The 20516-nt window shown below is 33.9% G+C and overlaps 1 protein-coding gene and 2 pseudogenes across 1 annotated transcript; 1 reads left to right on the forward strand and 2 right to left on the reverse strand.

Annotated features, from left to right (window-relative positions):
• Positions 1-596: 596 nt before the first annotated feature.
• Positions 597-2012, reverse strand: LOC107468777 (uncharacterized). The gene has a single exon (XM_016088140.1). The coding sequence runs from the start codon at positions 2010-2012 to the stop codon at positions 597-599; it is 1416 nt and encodes a 471-aa protein (XP_015943626.1).
• Positions 2013-7668: 5656 nt separating this feature from the next.
• Positions 7669-10039, forward strand: LOC107468778 (uncharacterized; annotated as a pseudogene).
• Positions 10040-14743: 4704 nt separating this feature from the next.
• On the reverse strand, positions 14744-17643 carry LOC107468835 (RNA demethylase ALKBH9B-like; annotated as a pseudogene).
• Positions 17644-20516: the final 2873 nt, after the last annotated feature.

Genomic DNA, 20516 nt, shown 5'->3' on the forward strand with positions numbered 1-20516 from the left:
AAAGGCATTACTGTGTAGCAATAGGTTCCGTCCGGGGTGATAAATGCTGTCTTTTCTTCGTCTGCTCGGTGCATCGGGATCTGGTTGTAGCTGGAATATGCGTCCATGAAGCTGAGGTATCGGTGGCCGGATGCTGCGTCTACTAGCCCGTCGATGTTTGGTAGGGGGAAGGCATCCTTCGGGCATGCTTTGTTGAGGTCTGTGTAGTCGACGCACATTCGCCATTTCCCGTTAGATTTTCTTACCAGTACGACGTTGGCTAGCCAGGTCGTATAAGGGAGTTCTCGGATGAAGTTGGCTTCGAGTAGGGCTTTAACTTGTTTTCGGACCTCGGCGGCTCGGTCTGGTGACATTTTCCGTCTTCTTTGTGCCACTGGCTTAGTTAGGGGGTCTACTGCCAGATGGTGAGACATTAGGTCGAGGCTTATTCCCGGCATATCGGCTGGTGTAAATGCGAACAGGTCTCTGTTCTGTTTCAAGAGTTGGGAGAGTTCTTCTTTGAGGTCGTATGGGAGGTTTCTGTTGATGAAAGTGTATTCTTCTTTGGTTGGCCCTATCTGTAGTTTTTCCATGTCTCCTTCTGGTTCCGGTCTAGGTTAGCCGTCTAGTCGTGCGTCTAGGTCGGCAAGGAATATTCCGGTCGCGTCTCGGGATTTTTTCCTTAGGGCTAGGCTATTGTTGTCGCATTCGGCTGCGACTTCTCGGTCTCCGTGAATGGTTCCGATGGTGCCGTCGTCGGTTCTGAACTTCATGAGGAGGTATTTGGTAAAGATAACTGCAGAGAAGTCGTTGATCGTTTTTCTCCCGAGAATGACGTTATAGGCTGTGGAGTCTTTTAGGACTACGAATTCGGATAAGATCGTCTTTCTCTGATTGCTTGTTCCTATGGTGATGGGAAGGGTAATCGAGCCATCTGGTTTGAGAAAGTTGTCTCCGAGGCCCGTGACACCGTGGCGGTGTGTTTGGAGGTTGTCGTTGCGGAGCCCGAGTTTGTCGAAAGCTCCTCGGAAGAGGATGTTGGAGTCTACGCCGGTGTCTACCAGTATTCTTCTTACTAGTCCTGTTCCGATTCGGGCTGATATGACGAAGGGGGCGTCTTCGGCCGAGGTGCCGTGTTGGCAGTCCTCCGGCAAGAAAGTTATCGTGCTGTCGGCTGTGGTGACTGGGTCGTGGTGTCTGACGGCCATTATCTTGAGGTCTTTTTTCATTGTTAGTTTTGATTTATTTGATACGTCCTTGCCTGTGATGACGTTTACTATGATGGTCGGGTCTTCTTCGGGGTTTTCCCTGGGATGTAGCTTTTGAGTTCTCGGGTTGCGCCCTTCTCTTTCTGGCGACTTGTCTCTGTCGGCGCGCCTTGGTTCTCTGATGATCTTGACGAACTCCGGGAGTTTGCCGTCTCGTATGGCCTGTTCGAGGGCGTCTTTAAGGTCAAAACAATCTTGTGTTTTGTGGCCGTAACCTCGGTGGTAATCGCAGTAGAGGGCTCTGTTGCCTCCTGTCCTTTCCTTGAGCGGTCGGGCTCTGGGGATGACGCCTCGATCTGCTATTTGGTGGTATATCTCGGTAATTGGTGCTGTTAGGGGCGTGTAATTAGAGAATTTTCCTATTCTTGGCGGTCGGTTGGTTGGCCTAAGGTGGTCTCGTTGGTTCTCTTTGGGTGGTGGATTGTGACGTGGAGGCGGGTTGCCGTGTTGGGTAGCGGCGTGCTGCCGTTTGTTGGCAGCGACGACCTGGCTGACTTCCTCGTCGTTGATGTAGTCTTTGGCGACGTTCTGAATTTCGTGCATGGTCCACATTGGTTTAGTAGTGAGGTGTTTGCGAAAATCTTCATTCATGAGCCCGTTAGTTAGGCAGAGGCTTGCAACGGAGTCCGTGAGTCCGTCGACCGTCAGGCATTCGTCGTTGAAGCGGTCGAGGTATTTCCTTGTAGATTCTTCTTGCTTCTGCGTGACCCCCAGCAAGCTGATGGGGTGTTTGGCTTTGGTGATTCGGGTTGTGAATTGGGCCATGAATTTTCGTGCGATGTCGTGGAGGCTGGCTATGGATCCGTTTGGGAGGGCGTTGAACCATGGCTACGGATCCGTTTGGGAGGGCGTTGAACCATTTGATCGCTGGTCCGGCAAGGGTTACTGGGAAGGCTCTGCATCGGACCGCGTCGGATGCTCCTTCTAAGTTCATTCTGGCCTCGAAGGCCGTTAGGTGTTCTTGAGGGTCCTTAGTTCCGTCATACTTCATGTCGGTGGGTTTGTCGAAACCTTTGGGGAGTTTGGCTCTTAAGATTCTTTCCGTTAAGGGCGTGGCTCCCATTATGATGTGGTCGTTTCTCGTGCGTTTGGTGTTTCGTCGTCTCGGGTCTTCGTCCGAGTTGTGTTGACGGCTCAGATCGTGGGACGCGCTGCGGTGGTGTTTTTTGTTGTGTCGCCGTTCTGGCGATTTCTCATGTCGATGGTTACGTGAGGTACTACGGCCATCTCTCCTATCGTGTTGCCGGGTTGGCGACCTTCCTCGGTGGGATCGTGGCCTGGAAGTTGCCTGGCTTCCGTGCTCGTTGGCGTATTTTCCTCTGTCGGTCAGTTTGCCTTCAAGTTCCTGGACTCGGACGCAGAGATCATGAATGATCTGCGCCGCTTTGTCCCTTGCTTTCTCGGGGTGTTGTGGGTCTGTGACCATGTGTTCGTTCGTGCGGTGGATGGTGCTTGCTATCCTAGCTTGGTTCGTGACCTCCTGTTGCTCTGAGGCCGGATGACGTGGTCGGGAGTCGTCTTAGCTTGATGGGTTTTCCTCCAGGATACCTTCCATCTGGTTCGACTGTCGCAAGTTCCCACAGACGGCGCCAATGTACAGAATGTCTCTGATACGGTTTAGGAGGAGGATCGGGAACCTGCGGGTCGAGTCGGATGTCGGATTGTCCAGGCGGAGCGGAGGGGTGGTACCTGCAAAGACACTCCGACGCCCAAGTCAGAATGGATCTAAGAGGTGTAAGGTGTGAGGAATGAATGAATACCTGGAAGGACCTGGGTCCTCTATTTATAGGTGATGGTGGTTATCTTATTTTATCTTATCTGGTTAAGATAAGGGAGACGTTTGAATTCAAAAGTTAGTTAGGAGCTCTAGAGGGCCGATTCTGGGCCTCCTATAAGGACGAGACGGGTTGGTCTGAGGAGCCGGGTTCGAGTTCGGTCACGGGTCCGGGATCCGCGGGCCGGATCCGTAACAATTCATATATACAAAATTTTGATACATATAAGTACAAATTATATATTTCTTATGTGTAAAACTCTTATAAATATGTGTGTAAATTATTATTGGTCAAATACTAACAAAAAATAATAATATTTTCTGACCATATAACATTATTCTTTTATTAAAATTAAGTTCACATTCTATTTAATAATAAATAAAATATAAAATGTACATCACATATATATAACATGTAAGTCAAGGGTTGATCCCACGTCTCTTTTACATTGTTTTTTCGTTTATGAGAAAAATGAATGGCACACCTCATTTTAAATGAGTGATATATGTTGTAGTTGTGCATCATGTGCGATTAATATAAATGAATACTACGTTATTGTACACTAGTACTTGTCCGCGTAACTTTTGATTATGCTCTCTCTTTTCAATTAATTTAGTCAGAAGTGGTGCATTTATCTGTAAAGCACACTAGAGCAGAGTGGTGATTGGGAGCTAATTAGTTAATCTTATCTGGTGCAGATGTTTTAGGCAGCTTTTGGTGCAGCTGAGTTGAGTTGACATATTGGCTTAGTGAGAATGATATATTGCAAATTGCATGGAATAAGGATTAAGAGTCACATATCACTTTCTGTCAATAAATTACTGTACATATAATATATAAAGCTAATATATAAAGTAAGTTGTTATTTTTTAAATTTTAGATTGTTGTACTTAGATTATTATTTTTTAAATTTTAAATTATTTTACTTAGGTTGTTATTTTTTAAAAATTTGTTAATTCTTTTTACTATTATTTTTTAAAATTTGCAGCTACATACGTTCTTTTAAAAAAATTTAGAGTTTTAAAAAAATTTACGTTAATTATATTTCGGCTGTTACATACTAATATTACTATAACGATTTACGTTAGTTTAGATTTTTTAAATTATTATTTGTTTAGGTTGTTATTTTTAAATTTTAAGTTTGGGTTGTTTTACTTGGTTTGTTATTTTTTAAATTTTAAATTAAAGTCAACCAAATTTTAAAAAATTTAGTTATGATGCAACTATAAAAGTATAAGTGATGAGAGATGTAAAGCACCACAATTTAAAGTACATCAATCCCTTTCTTTACATATATCCAAAATCTCTCTACTTATTCCAATGGCTGGTATTCACAAAATTGCTGGCATCAATCCTACAATTGACAATTTGTGTGTACGTATACGAGTATTACGGTTATGGACACTACCAAGTTACGAAAATTCTCCATTGCCAAACTCTATTGAGATGGTTTGGCTCGATGAAGACGTGAGTTTTTTACTAATATTTTTCTATTTTATTTTAAATTTATATTATTTATTTGTTTATTTAGGGATTTAATCATTAATTTTTTATTTAGAATGCTATTTGTGTTGTCTTGGCTACTATAACTCATATTATGGATATTCCAGACTGGTGGTACGACCAATGTGAATGCAACACGTCCACATATACTTTTACAAAAACTTTCAAATGTTCAAGTTGTGGCCGTCTCCCTTTTTCCATAACTCCAAGGTTATTTATTTATTTTTTTAAATTAAAGTCTATGCACATTGGATTAGATATTAAATAGTCTATATTTAACTTTTTTTATGTTATTTTCTTTTTTAAGCAAAGTACCGAATAAAGTTTGGTATCATTGATGATTCTGACTGTGCATGTTTTGTAGTCTTTGACAAGTAGGTAAAAAAAGTTTTGAAAAAGAGCTGTGTGAAGATACTTGATCCACTCCTATTGATAAGATCTAACCAATATTTATTTCTAAAAACATAGTGAAAATATTTTTATTGGTAATTTTTATATTATTTATTATTAATATATTATGTAATACCCTTCAGAAAGGAGATTTATCGGATACACCTACACTTTTGCTCAACCTAATTGATAAGACCTTTCTCTTCATCGTTGAAGTTCAAATATCTGATAATCTACATTTTTCACCTTCTTATAAAGTTAAGAAGATGACTGGTAATGTGGACCTTATAAATAAATTCAAAGAGACTCACCCTATTCAAATTGTGAGTATAATTATAAGTGTACTTTCTATTAAAGATTAATATATTTTTTGCTTCCTTAGTCATTAGTAGTATCTAATTTATAAATAATAATTAATAATTAATTATAATTTTAGGATGTTGACTGCATCTGTGGTTTGCTTCCAATTTCAAAGACATTCTCAATCATTGAAGGGGAGAAAGTAGAAGGTGTTAAGGTATTTGTTCAAAAAATAATTTTTTTGTTTGTTTGTTCTCTTAAAATTAGATCTTAATTTTATTCAAAAGATATTAGTGAGATAAAATCAAATGTTAGAAAGAAGTCTTTAATTTAACGTGGTATTTTATACAGAATTTATTGTTTGAATTCTCCAATGAAGTTGCGGCCAGTGATGAATCTGAATTGTTGGAAAATACTATTACACCAACTAAGCGATTATCCTCAGAGTTGGAAGAATCGAAGGTGGAAGGAGATACCTCAACTTTCAAGAAGATTAAGATTGAGAAAGAAACTTGAGAATTTGGATGCACATGTTTTGGAATCCCTTTTAGAGTCTATCTAATAGAATAATGCCAAGCATATGTTTATTTTGGTGGAAACATTATCTTTTCTTGAGTTGTTATTTTTCTTTTGGTTCTTTTCGATTTTTATGTTTGGAATTTAGAATTTTTTTAAATGTAAATTGAAGTTATTTAGTTATTACTTGTGGTTTTATTTTTAATTTAATTTTCACCATTAATATTCTGATAATATCTAATTTAATATTTAATGTCATAAAGTTATAAATTTTTTCTTTGAATTATTGTTGATACAATTAAGTTAGTTATTAATTTTTAATGTGTATTTATTTAAAAAAATCTAATTATAATTTTAATTAAAGTATTATGGTTAGAATTTTAAATTTAAATTCAAATATACTTTTTTTTTAATTTTTACGTAAGCAATTGGGTTTGAGAATATTTTTTAAGAATTTATATAATTTATAAGCTATTATGCTAATTACAAAAGGAGTATAATAAAGTAAATAGAATTAACAGTCTTATTAAGATGTGAGGTTATTTATACTATTTAAAAAAATGCAATACTGTTTAAATTTTAGAAAAGGTATAATAAAGTTAATACTGTTTATGATGACACTAAAAAAATTATTTTTAAATTAACAAATTTCTATATTCTTAATAGACAACGAATGTTTGATTAGAAAATTTTATTTAAAAATATAAATACTATTTATGATGAAATTAAAAAAAATTATTTTCAAATTAACAAATTTTTATTTTTCTAATGGACAAAAAACGTTTGAATAGAAAATTTTATTTAAAAATTTTAAATTTGCACTAGATAATTAAGAAATTCTATTTAAAAATTTGAAATTTAAAATTCTAATACTAATTCCTAATTAAGTGACTTCTTAACCATTTTGATTTTTAAATTTAAATATTTTTATTTGTCACAATTATAAATTTTTTTTGTTTACTTCGTTTACATTGTTATTTTTTTTTTTGTCTTATCTTAGCACAACAATAGAGGTACTTTCATCTTTTTCTCTCTTTTTACTTATAAATTATTCATTTTCAATCTCTTTATTTAAGGAAATAAAAAAAAAGATTTTAACTGTAAGTTGAATTTATTGATCGTGAGATTAAACTTATATTTATTTGAAAAAAGATACTTTTGAAAAAAATATATATTATTTTCCATAAAATATGTTTACGTAACTGAATAAATGAGAATAAAAAGGAAATTAAAGCAACCAATGAAAATAAAAGCTGTGCGATTTTACATAGACATAAGAAGACACTAATTTCATATTCTATATGGTAAGTTAGACATGAGAAAAAATTGTAAAAAAATTAGTGTCTCAGTATTTTAAAGAGACACAAAATATATATTTTTAATAGGTGTTTGTGTATGACCATGTCTTTCATTATTTTTGTGTCAGTAAACAAACACCATATATGTACTCTGTGTACTCCCGTGTCTATGTTTTGATGGACATGCATACCAAAAATAAACGCTGTCATATGTGTACTCCTGTGTACTTTATTTTTTTAATAATATCAAAAAATTAATAATAAAAATGTATTATGTATAATGTATATATATTTTTAATTGGTTAAAAAATTTATTTATTTAGTATTTTCAAGTATATATTGAAAGATGCAAGAAGTCAAAAGAGAAGCAAGATTGAAGAGAAATTGATATTAAAAGACAAAGAAAATATAAAACGGAGCACAATTCAAGGTAGATTTTATACAAAAAAATAACTAACATGTCATGAGGTAGATTTTATACAAAAAAAAACTAACATGTCATGAGTATTTTGGCCGAATGAAAGCCCGTAAAATACAATATTCTCTATATATTATTTAGCTATTGACAAGTATTTGTCTGCATGTGAGACTGTGTGGAGAACCTTAGCGTATGATATTCATCAAAGGTGGCCTTCAATGATGAGATTAACCTTTCATTTGCCTGGAGAGCAAAATATTATCTTTAAAGATGATGACGATCTTGAAGAAATCATGGAAGAAGAGAAAGAAAAATGTACGATATTCTTAGCATGGATGGAGGCCAATAAAAAACTTGAAGCAGGTCAAACTTTGACGTATGGTGAGTTTCCAAATCAATTTGTTTATGATAGAGAATCAAGGGAATGGCATCCATGCAAAAGAGGGTATTTTATCAGGAGGTTAAATTATGTTCCACCGGGTACAGGTGATATTTATTATATGAGAATTTTGTTAGCTGTTCAGAGAGGTTGCACAACATATGAGTATATTAGAACAGTTAATGGAATTATATATTCTAACTTCCAAGATGCTTGCTATTCCATGGGACTACTGTGCGATGATAGGGAATTCATTGTAGCTATTAATGAGGTAGCTGAACTCGCATCTGGTCATCAATTGAGAAAACTATTTGCGATGCTACTGATATCTAATAGCAATAGCAATCCAGAGCATGTTTGGAATGCAACTTGGACATTATTAGCTGATGGAATACTATATGAGAGGAGAAAAGCTTTGAAAAACCAAAGTATTTTACTATGTCTTTTTTTATATCAAAATTGTATTCTCTTATTATCTTTATTTTTATTAATAATATTAATAGTTTTATTTTGGAATTACTTATTAAATATTTCATAAAATCACCATGTGCTTTTACTAGGACTAAACATGACTCATGACGAATTGAAAAATCTCTGCTTTATTGAGATTGATGAGAAGATACTCAACAGCAATGCGAGATCTTTAAAAGACTATCAATTAATGCCATATCCTGAGATGTCTGATGTTCGCCTTTTTCAGAATAAGCTAATAGAGAAGGATTTAGCATATGACACAAATGAGTTGACTCATACAAACTTATATACGAAACAAAAAATGACTCATGAGTAAAGGTTAGTATTTGATGAGATACTCAACGCTGTTATTACATACTCTGGTGATTTTTACTTCTTTATGGGCATGGTGGGTGTGGTAAGATATTTATTTGGAATGGACTTTCTTCTACTATTCGGTCTAGAAGAAAGATTATTTTAAATGTTGCATCCAGTGGAATTGCTTCTTTACTCCTACTTGGTGGCAGAACGACTCATTCTAGATTTTCAATACCCATTACAATTACTGATGAATCTACTTGCAACATCAAGCATGGCAGTTTGAAGGCTGAGCTGCTGATCCAAAGTAGCTTAATAATTTGGGATGAAGCTCCAATGCTCAATAAAATGTGCTTTGAAGCACTTGATCGGACACTCAGGGATCTTATGTCAGTTACCGATCAACATAAGACACATAAACCATTTGGTGGTAAGGTTGTTGTTCTAGGAGGTGATTTCAGACAGATACTTCCGGTGATTCCGAAAGGAAGTAGACACGATATATTGGCATCCGCTATTAACTCATCCCATCTCTGGTCATTTTGTAAGGTTCTGAAACTGCATACAAATATGAGGCTTCTAATGTCTTCTTCGGATCAAGATGAAGGTGAAATGAAGAGATTTGCTAATTGGATACTTGATGTTGGAAATGGAAATATTGGCTCTGTTGTTGGTGATGAATCAGAAGTTGAAATTCCAAATGATCTATTGATTACAACTACTGATGACCATTTGGTAGACTTTGCATATCCAAATTGTTGTAAAACATGTCAGATTACAGGTATTTTTAGAGTAGGGCAATTCTTGCACCCACGCTTGAGAGTGTCGAGAAGGTAAACGATTTTGTCTTGACAATCTTTCCAGGGATAGAAAAGAAGTATTTGAGCTCTAACACAATATGTCAAGCTGATGAGAATGAAGATGTACAACAAGAGTGGTTCACACCAGAGTTCCTAAATGACATCAAATGTTCGGGACTACCCAATCACAAGTTGACTTTGAAGACAGGAGTCGCTGTAATGCTACTCTGAAACATAGACCAGACTTCGGGTTTATGCAACGGGACAAGATTAATAGTTAACGAACTTGGCAGCAACATAATTGGAGCGACGGTAGTGACCGGTAGAAATATTGGAGATAAAGTGTACATTCCAATAATGAACTTGATCCCTTCAGATTCAGGATTGCCATTTAAGTTCCAACAGAGACAATTTCCATTAACACTATGCTTTGCAATGACCATTAACAAGAGTCAGGGTCAATCATTATCACATGTAGGACTTTATTTGCCAAAATCAGTGTTCACCCATGGACAACTTTATGTTGCTTTGTCAAGAGTTAAGAGTCACAGTGGCCTCAGGATTTTAATTATAGACGAAGACGGCAATCCAAAGTCATCAACAACAAATGTCGTGTTCAAAGAGGTTTTTAATAATATTTAGGTAAGAATAATATTATTTTCACTTTAACAGCATGTTATGATTTATACTTTTGTACAAATATTTACTATAGATATAACTAATTTATTTATAACTCCTTTTTCAGATTTGAAATGAAATGTGTAACAAGGAGCACAACATCCTATGCCAATTGCTTTTCTAATGAAGTTAGTAAGATACTAGGTTGTCGATAAATTTTTATTAGCTTTTGATAAAAAAAAATTTAGTGTAAAATTAACATGCTATTATTACAATTATATATGTTTTTATTTTTTTCATGTCTCCCTCCTTATGATTCAAGAATATTATAAACTTCAAACTCTTCTATTTATATTTTACTTTGAATAAAGATAAAACAACATATTTAACACGTTTATTATATAAGGACAATAATAGTGTTATACTAACTTTAAAAAATATATAGGTATAAAATATTATTTTTAATTTAACTTATCAAATTTAAATATAAGTCCGTGCATCGCACGGGTTTAACACTAGTATATTTTACGTATCCTTAATCAAAAAGCTAATAACTAATTTGTCACGGATTGAAATTTCATTTAAGAGTTTACTGTTAGTTAGTGGGTTGTTGCATGAATAAAGTAAAATTCAAACTACCTACATTTACTTAAACAAATTAGTGAATTAATCGGTAAACTAAACTAACTTAGTTTCGAATTCGATACTTAAAATTAAGTGGATTCAAGTATTCAACCACTTAACCATTTCAATTTAGCTGAGTCTTTGGTGGGTGGGGGTTCATGAAGTTAGTTGAGTCTTTTTTTTTTTCTTTTTATAGATGAATCTTGTTTTTTGTTTTTCTGGTCTTTGTGGATCTGTTTTATCTTTGATGGTGCTGATCAAGAAAATACCAAACCCAACATATAAGACCCACCTAATGTATTACAGAGGCCCAATGTAATATCAAAGGCCCACTATAGTTTTTTATTTTATGAAAAGAGGATAAATTTCTGATTTTTTGGTCGAGAGACATTTAAATTTTAAAAATTTAAAAATATATTTAAATTTTTAACTTTTTCAAAATTTGGACACATCAATCATAAATTTAATTTGTCTCATTTTAAAAACTTTTTTACTTGTGCATATGTATCGATCATCACAACAGCAAATTCAAGTGAATATGAAGAATCCATATGAAAAAATCAAAAATTTAAATATATTTTTAAATTTTAAAAGACTTAAATATAATACATAGTAAACGGTAAAGTTCGTCAACGAATTATGAAATTTAATTAAGCTTTCTTGTCAAAAGAAATAATAAAGTTTTTTTTTCTGTTTTATATATAATAATTCTATCAGAGTTCTAAGTGAACATGTTAAATCATGAGTAATGTTTTGGGAAATATGAAGTATTATTCTTAGTTGCCGACAGGGTTATAAGATTGAAAATTCTTTTACATAGGATAAGACAAGATTTTACAAAACTGAGCATGCGAAAATCGTATAACACAAGGAGAGTGCATTAGCCATGTTGAAGTAGGAAGAGTGTGGCAGTTACAAAGGCAGCCAAATAACAAGAACGATTGATACTATGGAATAAATTAATTGTCCTTGAATAGTAGAATACTAGACATGTTGAAGTCAAAAATATATTTGATTTAATTCGACAAAAAAAAAGTAAAATAAAATAAAAACAATGAATATATTACCCTGATTAATTAGGGGAAAAAGGAGTTTCAATTATTATTTATTATAATATCACGGACAAAACAAGCATATCAACAAGTTGAGTTAGATTTTACACAATTCTGCCAAAGAGAAAAACGTGACAAGGAATTGGTTATTGGTGTAATTCGAATTACTCTGATTCAAATTACACACACTTACCTACACTAGTTTGAATTGGTATGTTTCGAACTAGCACCCGATTTCAACTACCATAGTAATTCGAAGCATGCTGATTCGAATTACTCCCAATTAGCTACCCATGGGATTTCGAAACTACCCAATTCGAATTACAATGGTTTTGCCTATAAATATAGTTCGAGACAATCTCATTTGAACCATTATTTCAAACTCTTGACCCACCAAATTCGAGAGAAAAGTGTTTCCAAACGAATCCAACAAAGGGTTAAACAGAATATTCAACTGATGGGGGATAACTCGAACCGATTTTACTATTTGGATGGAGTCGTCCATATAGCCGGTGTCATCAATGAGGATGTTAGTGCGAACTTTTCTGTTTAATTTAGGATTTAAGGTGTTTTTTTATCATATGCTTGCCTTTAATATGTTAGAATGATAGTCATTATGTAGAGTCGTTAAATTAGATAAGATTGTTATATAAGTGGTTTTTGCTAATGGTTTATTAGTGATTACAAATAAATAGAATAGTGTGAGAAGTAAGGACAACAACTGGTAAAACTTTATAAAAGTAAGATTATTTTTTAACATGAATAGTAATTAGTAATCCAAATTTTTGTATCGTAATATTTTTTCTTTTTTTTTTAAGAAATATGATTTCAAGGTATTTGCTCAATAGGCTCAGTTTGATGGATATATGGTGTTATTTTTCATGTTAAGACGTTACATTATTTGGTAGTATCCATCACTTTGTACTGTATCCCGCGTCGGATGCTATACGTCTTCACGCTTAACACAACCTCCTCTTTATCCTAAAACTGCTGACCAACCTGAAATTCTGTAAGACCTCCAGTATCCTAGGTATCTCTTACACCAAATCTAGTGGGTTCCCCAGGAACCCCCTCATGTCTCATGGCATCCAAGTCTAAAGATAAAAAGTGTGGAGGGTACTGCTTTGTCCCAGAGCTAGAACCACCGCCAGCCCCAGCTAGATTACTCGTTGCAATGTCATCGCCACTGTCATCAGCAATGAGGTCCGGCTCCACATCATCATCGTCATCATCATCCAGCAATGCATCACCCATACCAGCTGGTGCCCCACACTGTAAAGAAATCGGCACCCTATCCACGATACTAACCTCTCCGCCACCACTGCAGTTGAGATCAACGGTGAACGACGGGGAGACGACAGGCTCGTCCCAAGGTGCATTCACAGGCACGGGCGAAGATGCACCAACAGGTCTCGAGTTAGAACCGCCTACCGTGCCTATAATTTGGGTATTCAACTTCCCGAGCTAGATACCACATCAACCAACTTTGCCAACAGCTCAGGTGTCCTGACCTTGAGAAACTGTCGACGACAATGAAACAAGACCTGCAAATCCTCGTCACTCCCTATGATGAAACAATCGTACTTCACGTCATCTCGCAGCACTAAGATCGGAATGCGATAGAATAACTTCTGAACCCGTTTCACGCCTTGCAGCCCAAGTTTCTGTATTATAGAATTCAAGAAGTCATCGAATCTCGTCGTAGGTCTCATAAAAATACTCAGAAGATCTATATTAGTGAACTTCACACCAGAGCATGTTTTTCTCTTAATGGACCATCTGGAATGCACCAACACTACAAAACTCTTCTCACTAGCCATTTTGTCACTCTAATAAGAGGAATTTACGTTCACACCATATTTATACACGTCTGGGGTTTCATAATTCGAAATAGCCAATTTTGAATTATATATATAATTCGAATCAGATAGATTCAAACTGCCTAATGAATTGCTTACCATATAATTCGAATCAGGTTGATTCGAACTACTATGCATAATTCGAATCACATCGAACTATCTACAAATTCATGCATGCATAGTTCGAATTGATCAGCTTTGAATTATCCTCCCTCATAATTCGAACAGCCTTGATTCGAATTACTCCTGTTTATAGTTCGAGTTAGTTTGATTCGAATTACATATAGATATGCTTTTGGTAGATTCATGTCTCGTTTTTGTGTTTGGCTGAATCATGTCGAATTGCACTAATATTACCTTAGTTCTTTGCTTTCTGATTTCATAAAGTTAATATATATATATGCATATGCCTAACTTCCCATGTTTTATACTATGGCTTGTTTTGGTAAAATTTTTTGAAAAGGTGTTTGTATTTTTTTAAAAGCTCAAACTCCTCATTTTGTGTTTGTTAAATAAAAAAAATCATGTATTTGTGCATGCAACTTTTAAAAGATCGGAGTACTTTTGAAAGTTCCTAAAAAAAACTTTTCAAAGTTAGCTTGTACTTTTTCAAATTTAAAAGTCTAATATAATTTCATATGTTAATTACTTTTTAAATTTAATATTTATATTTATATCTATTATAATATTTTTAAATTTTAAAAGTTATTTTATCAAATGCAATTGTTGTTACTTGAGTTTATTAAAAATTATTTTTAATTTAATTTATCAAACATAAATATAACAATTTTTTAAAAATTATCTTTAGAAAATGAACTTTTACAAGCTACTTCTAAAAAGTAAAAAGTTTACGAAACTAAACCTACGTAGCATCTAATTCTTCAATGAAACAATGATTGCATGCGAAGGTAAGAACTTTTTTTTTCTAAGTTTAAAGCCATATAGGTATAAATTCATACTAAATGGAAATTTTGCAGGCGCTAAACCAATAACAATGAAAACCATAAGTAATTTGAAGTTTATTTCAACTTTCTTTTTTGGTTTGATAAAGTGAAAAGCTAATAATGCCTGAATAAGGCACATGCCAGAGCCATAAATAGCCTTATTCGTGCCATATAACATTGATTGACATATGATGATTGCTATAGTATTTCAAAGTATTTGTCTAATTTACTAAAAAGAGATAAATGCTATTCATACACAAAAATTAATCATTAGAATAAACAATCAACGTATTTGTCTATAAATACATATGTAGTTTAATTTATTTTCAATATATATAATACAAGAAAATGAAAAACGGGTCCACTGAAACTTATTGCATGTGTCTAAATTTGTTGACCCTAAATTTCCCAAAGCTATGCCTACCAATACCATTGAGGGGAGGAATTTCACCTTCCACATTAAGCTTTTTCTGTCTGTTCTTGGAAAATGTCTCATATTCAGATTCAGCACTTTGAACCTTCTGTTGTAGGATTTCTAAAACGGGTTTCTTAGGAAATGAAATGAAACGTGGCTTGATACCCTCTAGTTCTGGATCCGGTAAAAATTTGTATGGTACTTCTTTGGATCCATCTTTCTAAAGGTAATGGAAATTCTGCAAAATTCATTCAAATATTTAAGAACTAATACACCGGAAAAAGAATAGAAAGGACATTTAATTTTAGACCTTTTAGACTTGACAGATGAAATACAATGCTTAGCAACATTAGCTCCATTGCCATTAATAACAAACACTGACCTGCATGATTAAAATGACAAATAAAATTGGCAATGAACATGATCAAAGAACCACATTAAACTTTATTTACGACAGTATAACACAAATCCATATAGAAACAGGAGTCATGGTCTTTTTATTAGAGTAAACAGTTTAGTCCCCACAATCTTTATTTGTTAGAAATGTTCAAGAACTACTCCTATTAGACAAATTAGTCACCAGAAAGACTAAACTATGTGACGAAACTAGTTTTTGAGGACTTCGAATAAAAATTTGTCAGAAAGCAAAGTATCTATTATTTCTTAAGAACTAATATGAAGGTTTACTCTTTTTTATTCCTATTCCTGAGAATAGAAGAGTACGGAAATAAAATCTTACCCAACGGGCAAAGGAATGGAAGCCGGTCCGGAAAACTCTCCGGGACTGAGTACCTGCAAATTTTTGCCAAAGAGTATGTCACACTGATTCAAGAATGACACGGTATAAAATGGCCTCAGGAAATCGTGGTGATCGATATGAGGTGGAATGCAGTCCCCTTCATCATAGATGTTCACAATGCAACTATCAGGAATGCAGGTGGAAGAAACAATGTTCCACCTAACCATCCTCTTTATCATTTGCTTGAACAAAGATGGTAAAGGATCAACCTCTTCATCTTTGACAATTCCCGGAGAATTTCCTTTGTTATCCTGTAAAATTTTGTTAAGAAATAACTAACACATCATGTAACTGAGGCTATATATTAATAATAGTATTATAAATTAATATATGTAATTATATAAATTTAGTTAGTATTTTACCTTGTTAATTAGGCACTCTTTAAGTACTCCTTAAGTACTCTAATTTATATAGCTTGTTAGAATAAGTTTATTAGGATTTAGGTGTTTGGTGCTTTATGTAGTGAGTAAAGGTGTATATATTAATGATGGTAATAATAAAAGTGTGTGATTTCATCTCTCAACTATTTCTCTTTTTTTCTTTCAGAAGTTTTTTTTATATGGTGTGTTTGCTCCACTTTTTCACTACTCAGTTTGATCAGAGTTTTCTTACATCATACAGGAAAGTACATTATATTACATTCATTATAAATTGTAAAATGGAATACCTCTGCATAATTGTAACAGCAACCAAATTGAATTGTCACACGCCCTTTACCTCGCATCCACTTTTTAGGCTTTGAATATGTGCGTTCTTGTAAACAAAATAGGCCAAATAATTTAGTTGCAACAATCTTATAATGCTGACTTTAAAGAATAAGATGAAGCAGGACTTTAAGGAATAAAAAGAAGCAAATTAGAAACATATATATCTATATATACCTTTAAGCTTCCCTTGCATTCCCCTCCATTGTAATCTGTATATACACTCAACAATTTTTCTCTGCTCCATAGGATTGAAAACCTGAGTGTGAAGTTCAAGTCCTTGGAGCACATTAATGCATTTCCCATCTACCTTTTCAATGAGGCTAAAGTCCTTCTTACATTGAACTTGGGAATACCTTATACACTCTTTTTGTTTATCCAATTCTTCATTTCCAAATTTAGAATCTCCACCAATCCCGTCGTTTATCCACAACTCGAAATCAGATTGTTTGCTACCCAAGGATTCGGGTGAAGAAGAATCAAAATGGTGTCCATTACTCGAACTATCCCTCTGCTCTCGGTTCCTTTTACCAGAAGATTCTGAGTTTGAAGAACTTCCATCCACAGGATTGTCTCTTGCATCTCTAGAAGATTCTAAGCCTTCATCAAGGTATAGCGTCCCATTCAACTTTCCTGCATTTAATTTTCGTAAGCATTGCTTAAATTAATCACCAAACACAACCAATATTTTCGGATAATCATTTGTGTATTATTGTGAATATATTTTTAACAAACTATGAGAACAATCAAATCTCTCGTGTGATAATAACCAAACTCGTTTACAAGAACAAGAAGTGTGTGCTAAATCATAAGGAATGCAGAAAAAAAAACTGAATTAATTATCCTTTAATACATTTTTAAAAATTTTAGAATTTCAACTACATGCAGACAGTGCGAATGTTGAAAAAAATTATGTAGTAGTTGCTTACTAGTTAGCATAAGATAGATAGATAGAAAAGAGTTGTAGATACTTTTTTTACGAAGGAGTGTAAGGCGGTGATGCAGAAGAAGATGGCAGTGATGGCAGAAACCGTCAGAGAGAAGGTTGAGTATTTCGTGGTCGTCGTCCTCCTTCGACGAGCTCAGCAGCTTCTCCATTTGCAACAGTCCTGAGAGAGAAAGTGAAGTTGACTGCGTGAGGAAGGTGAAGGGTGGTTGCCAAGAAAAGTCTACGCAAACAGAAACAAGATAGCGCACACTTACAACTCACAACTCACAACTCACAAACACTCTAAGCTGCTAGGTTTGCTCTCGATTCATTCATTTTACTATTTTAGGGTAACACCTATGGTCCTAAGTTGGATATAATTTTACTTAAAATTTAAGGTGTTTTATTTAAATTTAAAAATTTTATTTAACCTTAATATAAAAATTAAATTTAAAAAATTAACAAAATATTTTGTATGACAACCACATAAAAATAAGATCGATAATATAGAGAATAAGTATAAATTTTAGAAGTACAAAATCAATCGTAAATTTATCAATATATTTATTTATAATTTTTTTACTATTTAAATAAAAGATTTTTTATAAAACTAAAGTAAATTTATCAATATATTAATATATTTACAGTTGATTTTGTGTCTTTAGAACTTATACTTATTTTTTAGATTATCGACTTTGTTTGTGTATTGCTGTCACCTGTAAAATATTTTGTTAATTATTTAACTTTGACATTACGATAAGACTACATTAAAACTAAATAAAATTTTTTATATTCAAATAAGATATTTTAAATTTTAATAGCTAAAACAGAATTACACCTTAAAAAACCAATTTACTTTACCCTTCATTTTAATAACTCATTAATTAAACATACTTGAATACTTTACTTAGTTTCACATAATCATATTTGGAATAATAAATTTTTTTTTATTGACACACACACAAAAAAAAAAAACACATTCTCTCTGAGATGTACATTTTATAGTGGGTCTAATTATTTTTTAATTTTAATTTAAATAGATATCTAAAATAACAAATAAAAGAATTCCCATAATAGTTGTGAATGTTTAGGCACACAAAGTGGCGACTCTCCCAAACAAGCAAACTCCATTCCCATCCTCCAGTGAGTATCAAACCCGGAAAAGATGGTTAAGGGACACAGACCCTCATCCATCTGTGCCAACTTGCGTTGGTACTTCATCAAGATTTTATTTACGCAAATATCGTTTTCCTTTTTCTTTTCTTTTTTTATAAAGAAAAATCTATTCTCGTTCGAACTTGGGCCAAAAGAAAGGTAGCCTCTTCTCACTTACTTGACTAGTGACCACTCAACAAAAAGGTTTATTTTTTACTTCCGACCCAAAAAGAAGATTATAATTTTTTCAAAATGATTAAGCAAGCAATAATTCTCATTAAAGACAAGTAGACAACTAAGTGAAAATGTTTTCCATCATTTTGTTATCCAATAGAGCGCTAAGATTACAAAGAAAATTGTGTTTGTTTTTTTGTGCAAAATCTAAAAAAGGACCATACTTATCGGTCAAGAGTGATTTATGTTACATATATGATAAATAATAAGATGCTCTATATAACCAATTCCACAAAGTTAAAACAAAATACAGTAAACTTTAATGTGTGACAGAAATACACATAGAAAAATGGGCCGTGCCGTGGGAGAGACTTTACCAAGTGCTGTCTCAAAATGTCCAGGCTTGTAAGTAATAGTATCATCACTAGTAGCTTCAATTTCTCATTAACAACTGCTTTAGCTGCTTCAATCATCTGTATTATCAAGAAAATAAACTTCCCCCAGTTAAGACAAAGGATATCTGGGTTTCTTTAAAAAAAAAAGAAGTAGGGGCATATTTTGGCTCATCTTTTTGTAAATGGAGAAGTTCATGGTGTAACAGCATGAAATGGAGGCACACCAAAAATGTTTACTGTTATGAATGTCAGGAGAAAAACGTAGCTTTCGTTTTTTATTTTCTATCATTTCGTTTTTTTTTTCAAATAAACAAAACGTAACTTCCGTTTTGTATTTGAATTTTTTTGGTTTATGAGAAAAGCAAAAATGCAAGTTGCCTTTGTCAGAAAAGTTTTATTAATTTTTTTAAAAAAAGTGAAACGCAAGCTGTGTTTATCAGATGAGCTGTTCAAATTTTTTTGGAAGAAGAGAAAATGCAGGTTGCATTTTATTTGGGTCTAAATTTTTTTTGAAATGTACAAAATGCAGCTTACGTTTTGTATGCGAAATAATATTTTAATAAAGAGCCTTGCATATAAATAGCTAACACAACTAATTCCAACTCGCACCTCACTTCTCTTATTCACTTGTACTCCCATTCCCTTTTCTTGTATCTGATGCTTGTGAGATTTTTTGGTTATTAGAAGGGTAAAAAAAGTGAGAATATGGAGGATATTGCAAATATACGAGTGTATTATAACGGTGAGATTATACCGAATACACACGAAGGAGTGAGTTTTGTTTGTGAATGTCCATTTTCATTTGCTATTCCATACAGCACGAGTTTTGTAGAGTTACAAAATGGTCGTTGTGTGAACATACAAAGTCACATTTCGAAAAGGGTGAGCAACATTTTGTACAGGAATTCTGTGCAAGTATTTGGTGGACTAATACAGTTTCAAATAATGTCCATCACTGACGATGCAAGCATGCAGCAGGTGTTCTATATTTATCGACAAACCCGATTTCACATGCCGGTGATAGAGCTGTACGTTGAGTTTGAACAACAGTCGGGGATGGGTACCAGCTATGATATGTAGGGCTCAGGTGCCTGAGGAGGCTGTGGTTCCAGTATATATGGTGCCTACTGTTGATATGCTGGCCACTGCTGCGCATAGGCCGGATCCTGAAACTGTTGGGTATGTATCGGATCCTGAAACTGATGCGCATATACCGGATCCTAAAACTGTTGGGCATATGCCAGCATCTGATACTGGTGCTCGTATGCCGGGACCTGATATTGGTGCTCATATGCCGAAACCTAATTAACAATTAATTACAATTAATAGTAATTAATGATAAAAGATAAACCTAAACAATAATAGTTACCTATTATTTAAAACGGTAAAAAATTCATAATAATAACACTAGTAATTAATAATAATACCTGAAACTGTTGCTCATGAGGCGGG

This window comes from Arachis duranensis, chromosome 10, assembly GCF_000817695.3.
Source record: "Arachis duranensis cultivar V14167 chromosome 10, aradu.V14167.gnm2.J7QH, whole genome shotgun sequence".
NCBI lineage: Eukaryota > Viridiplantae > Streptophyta > Magnoliopsida > Fabales > Fabaceae > Arachis > Arachis duranensis.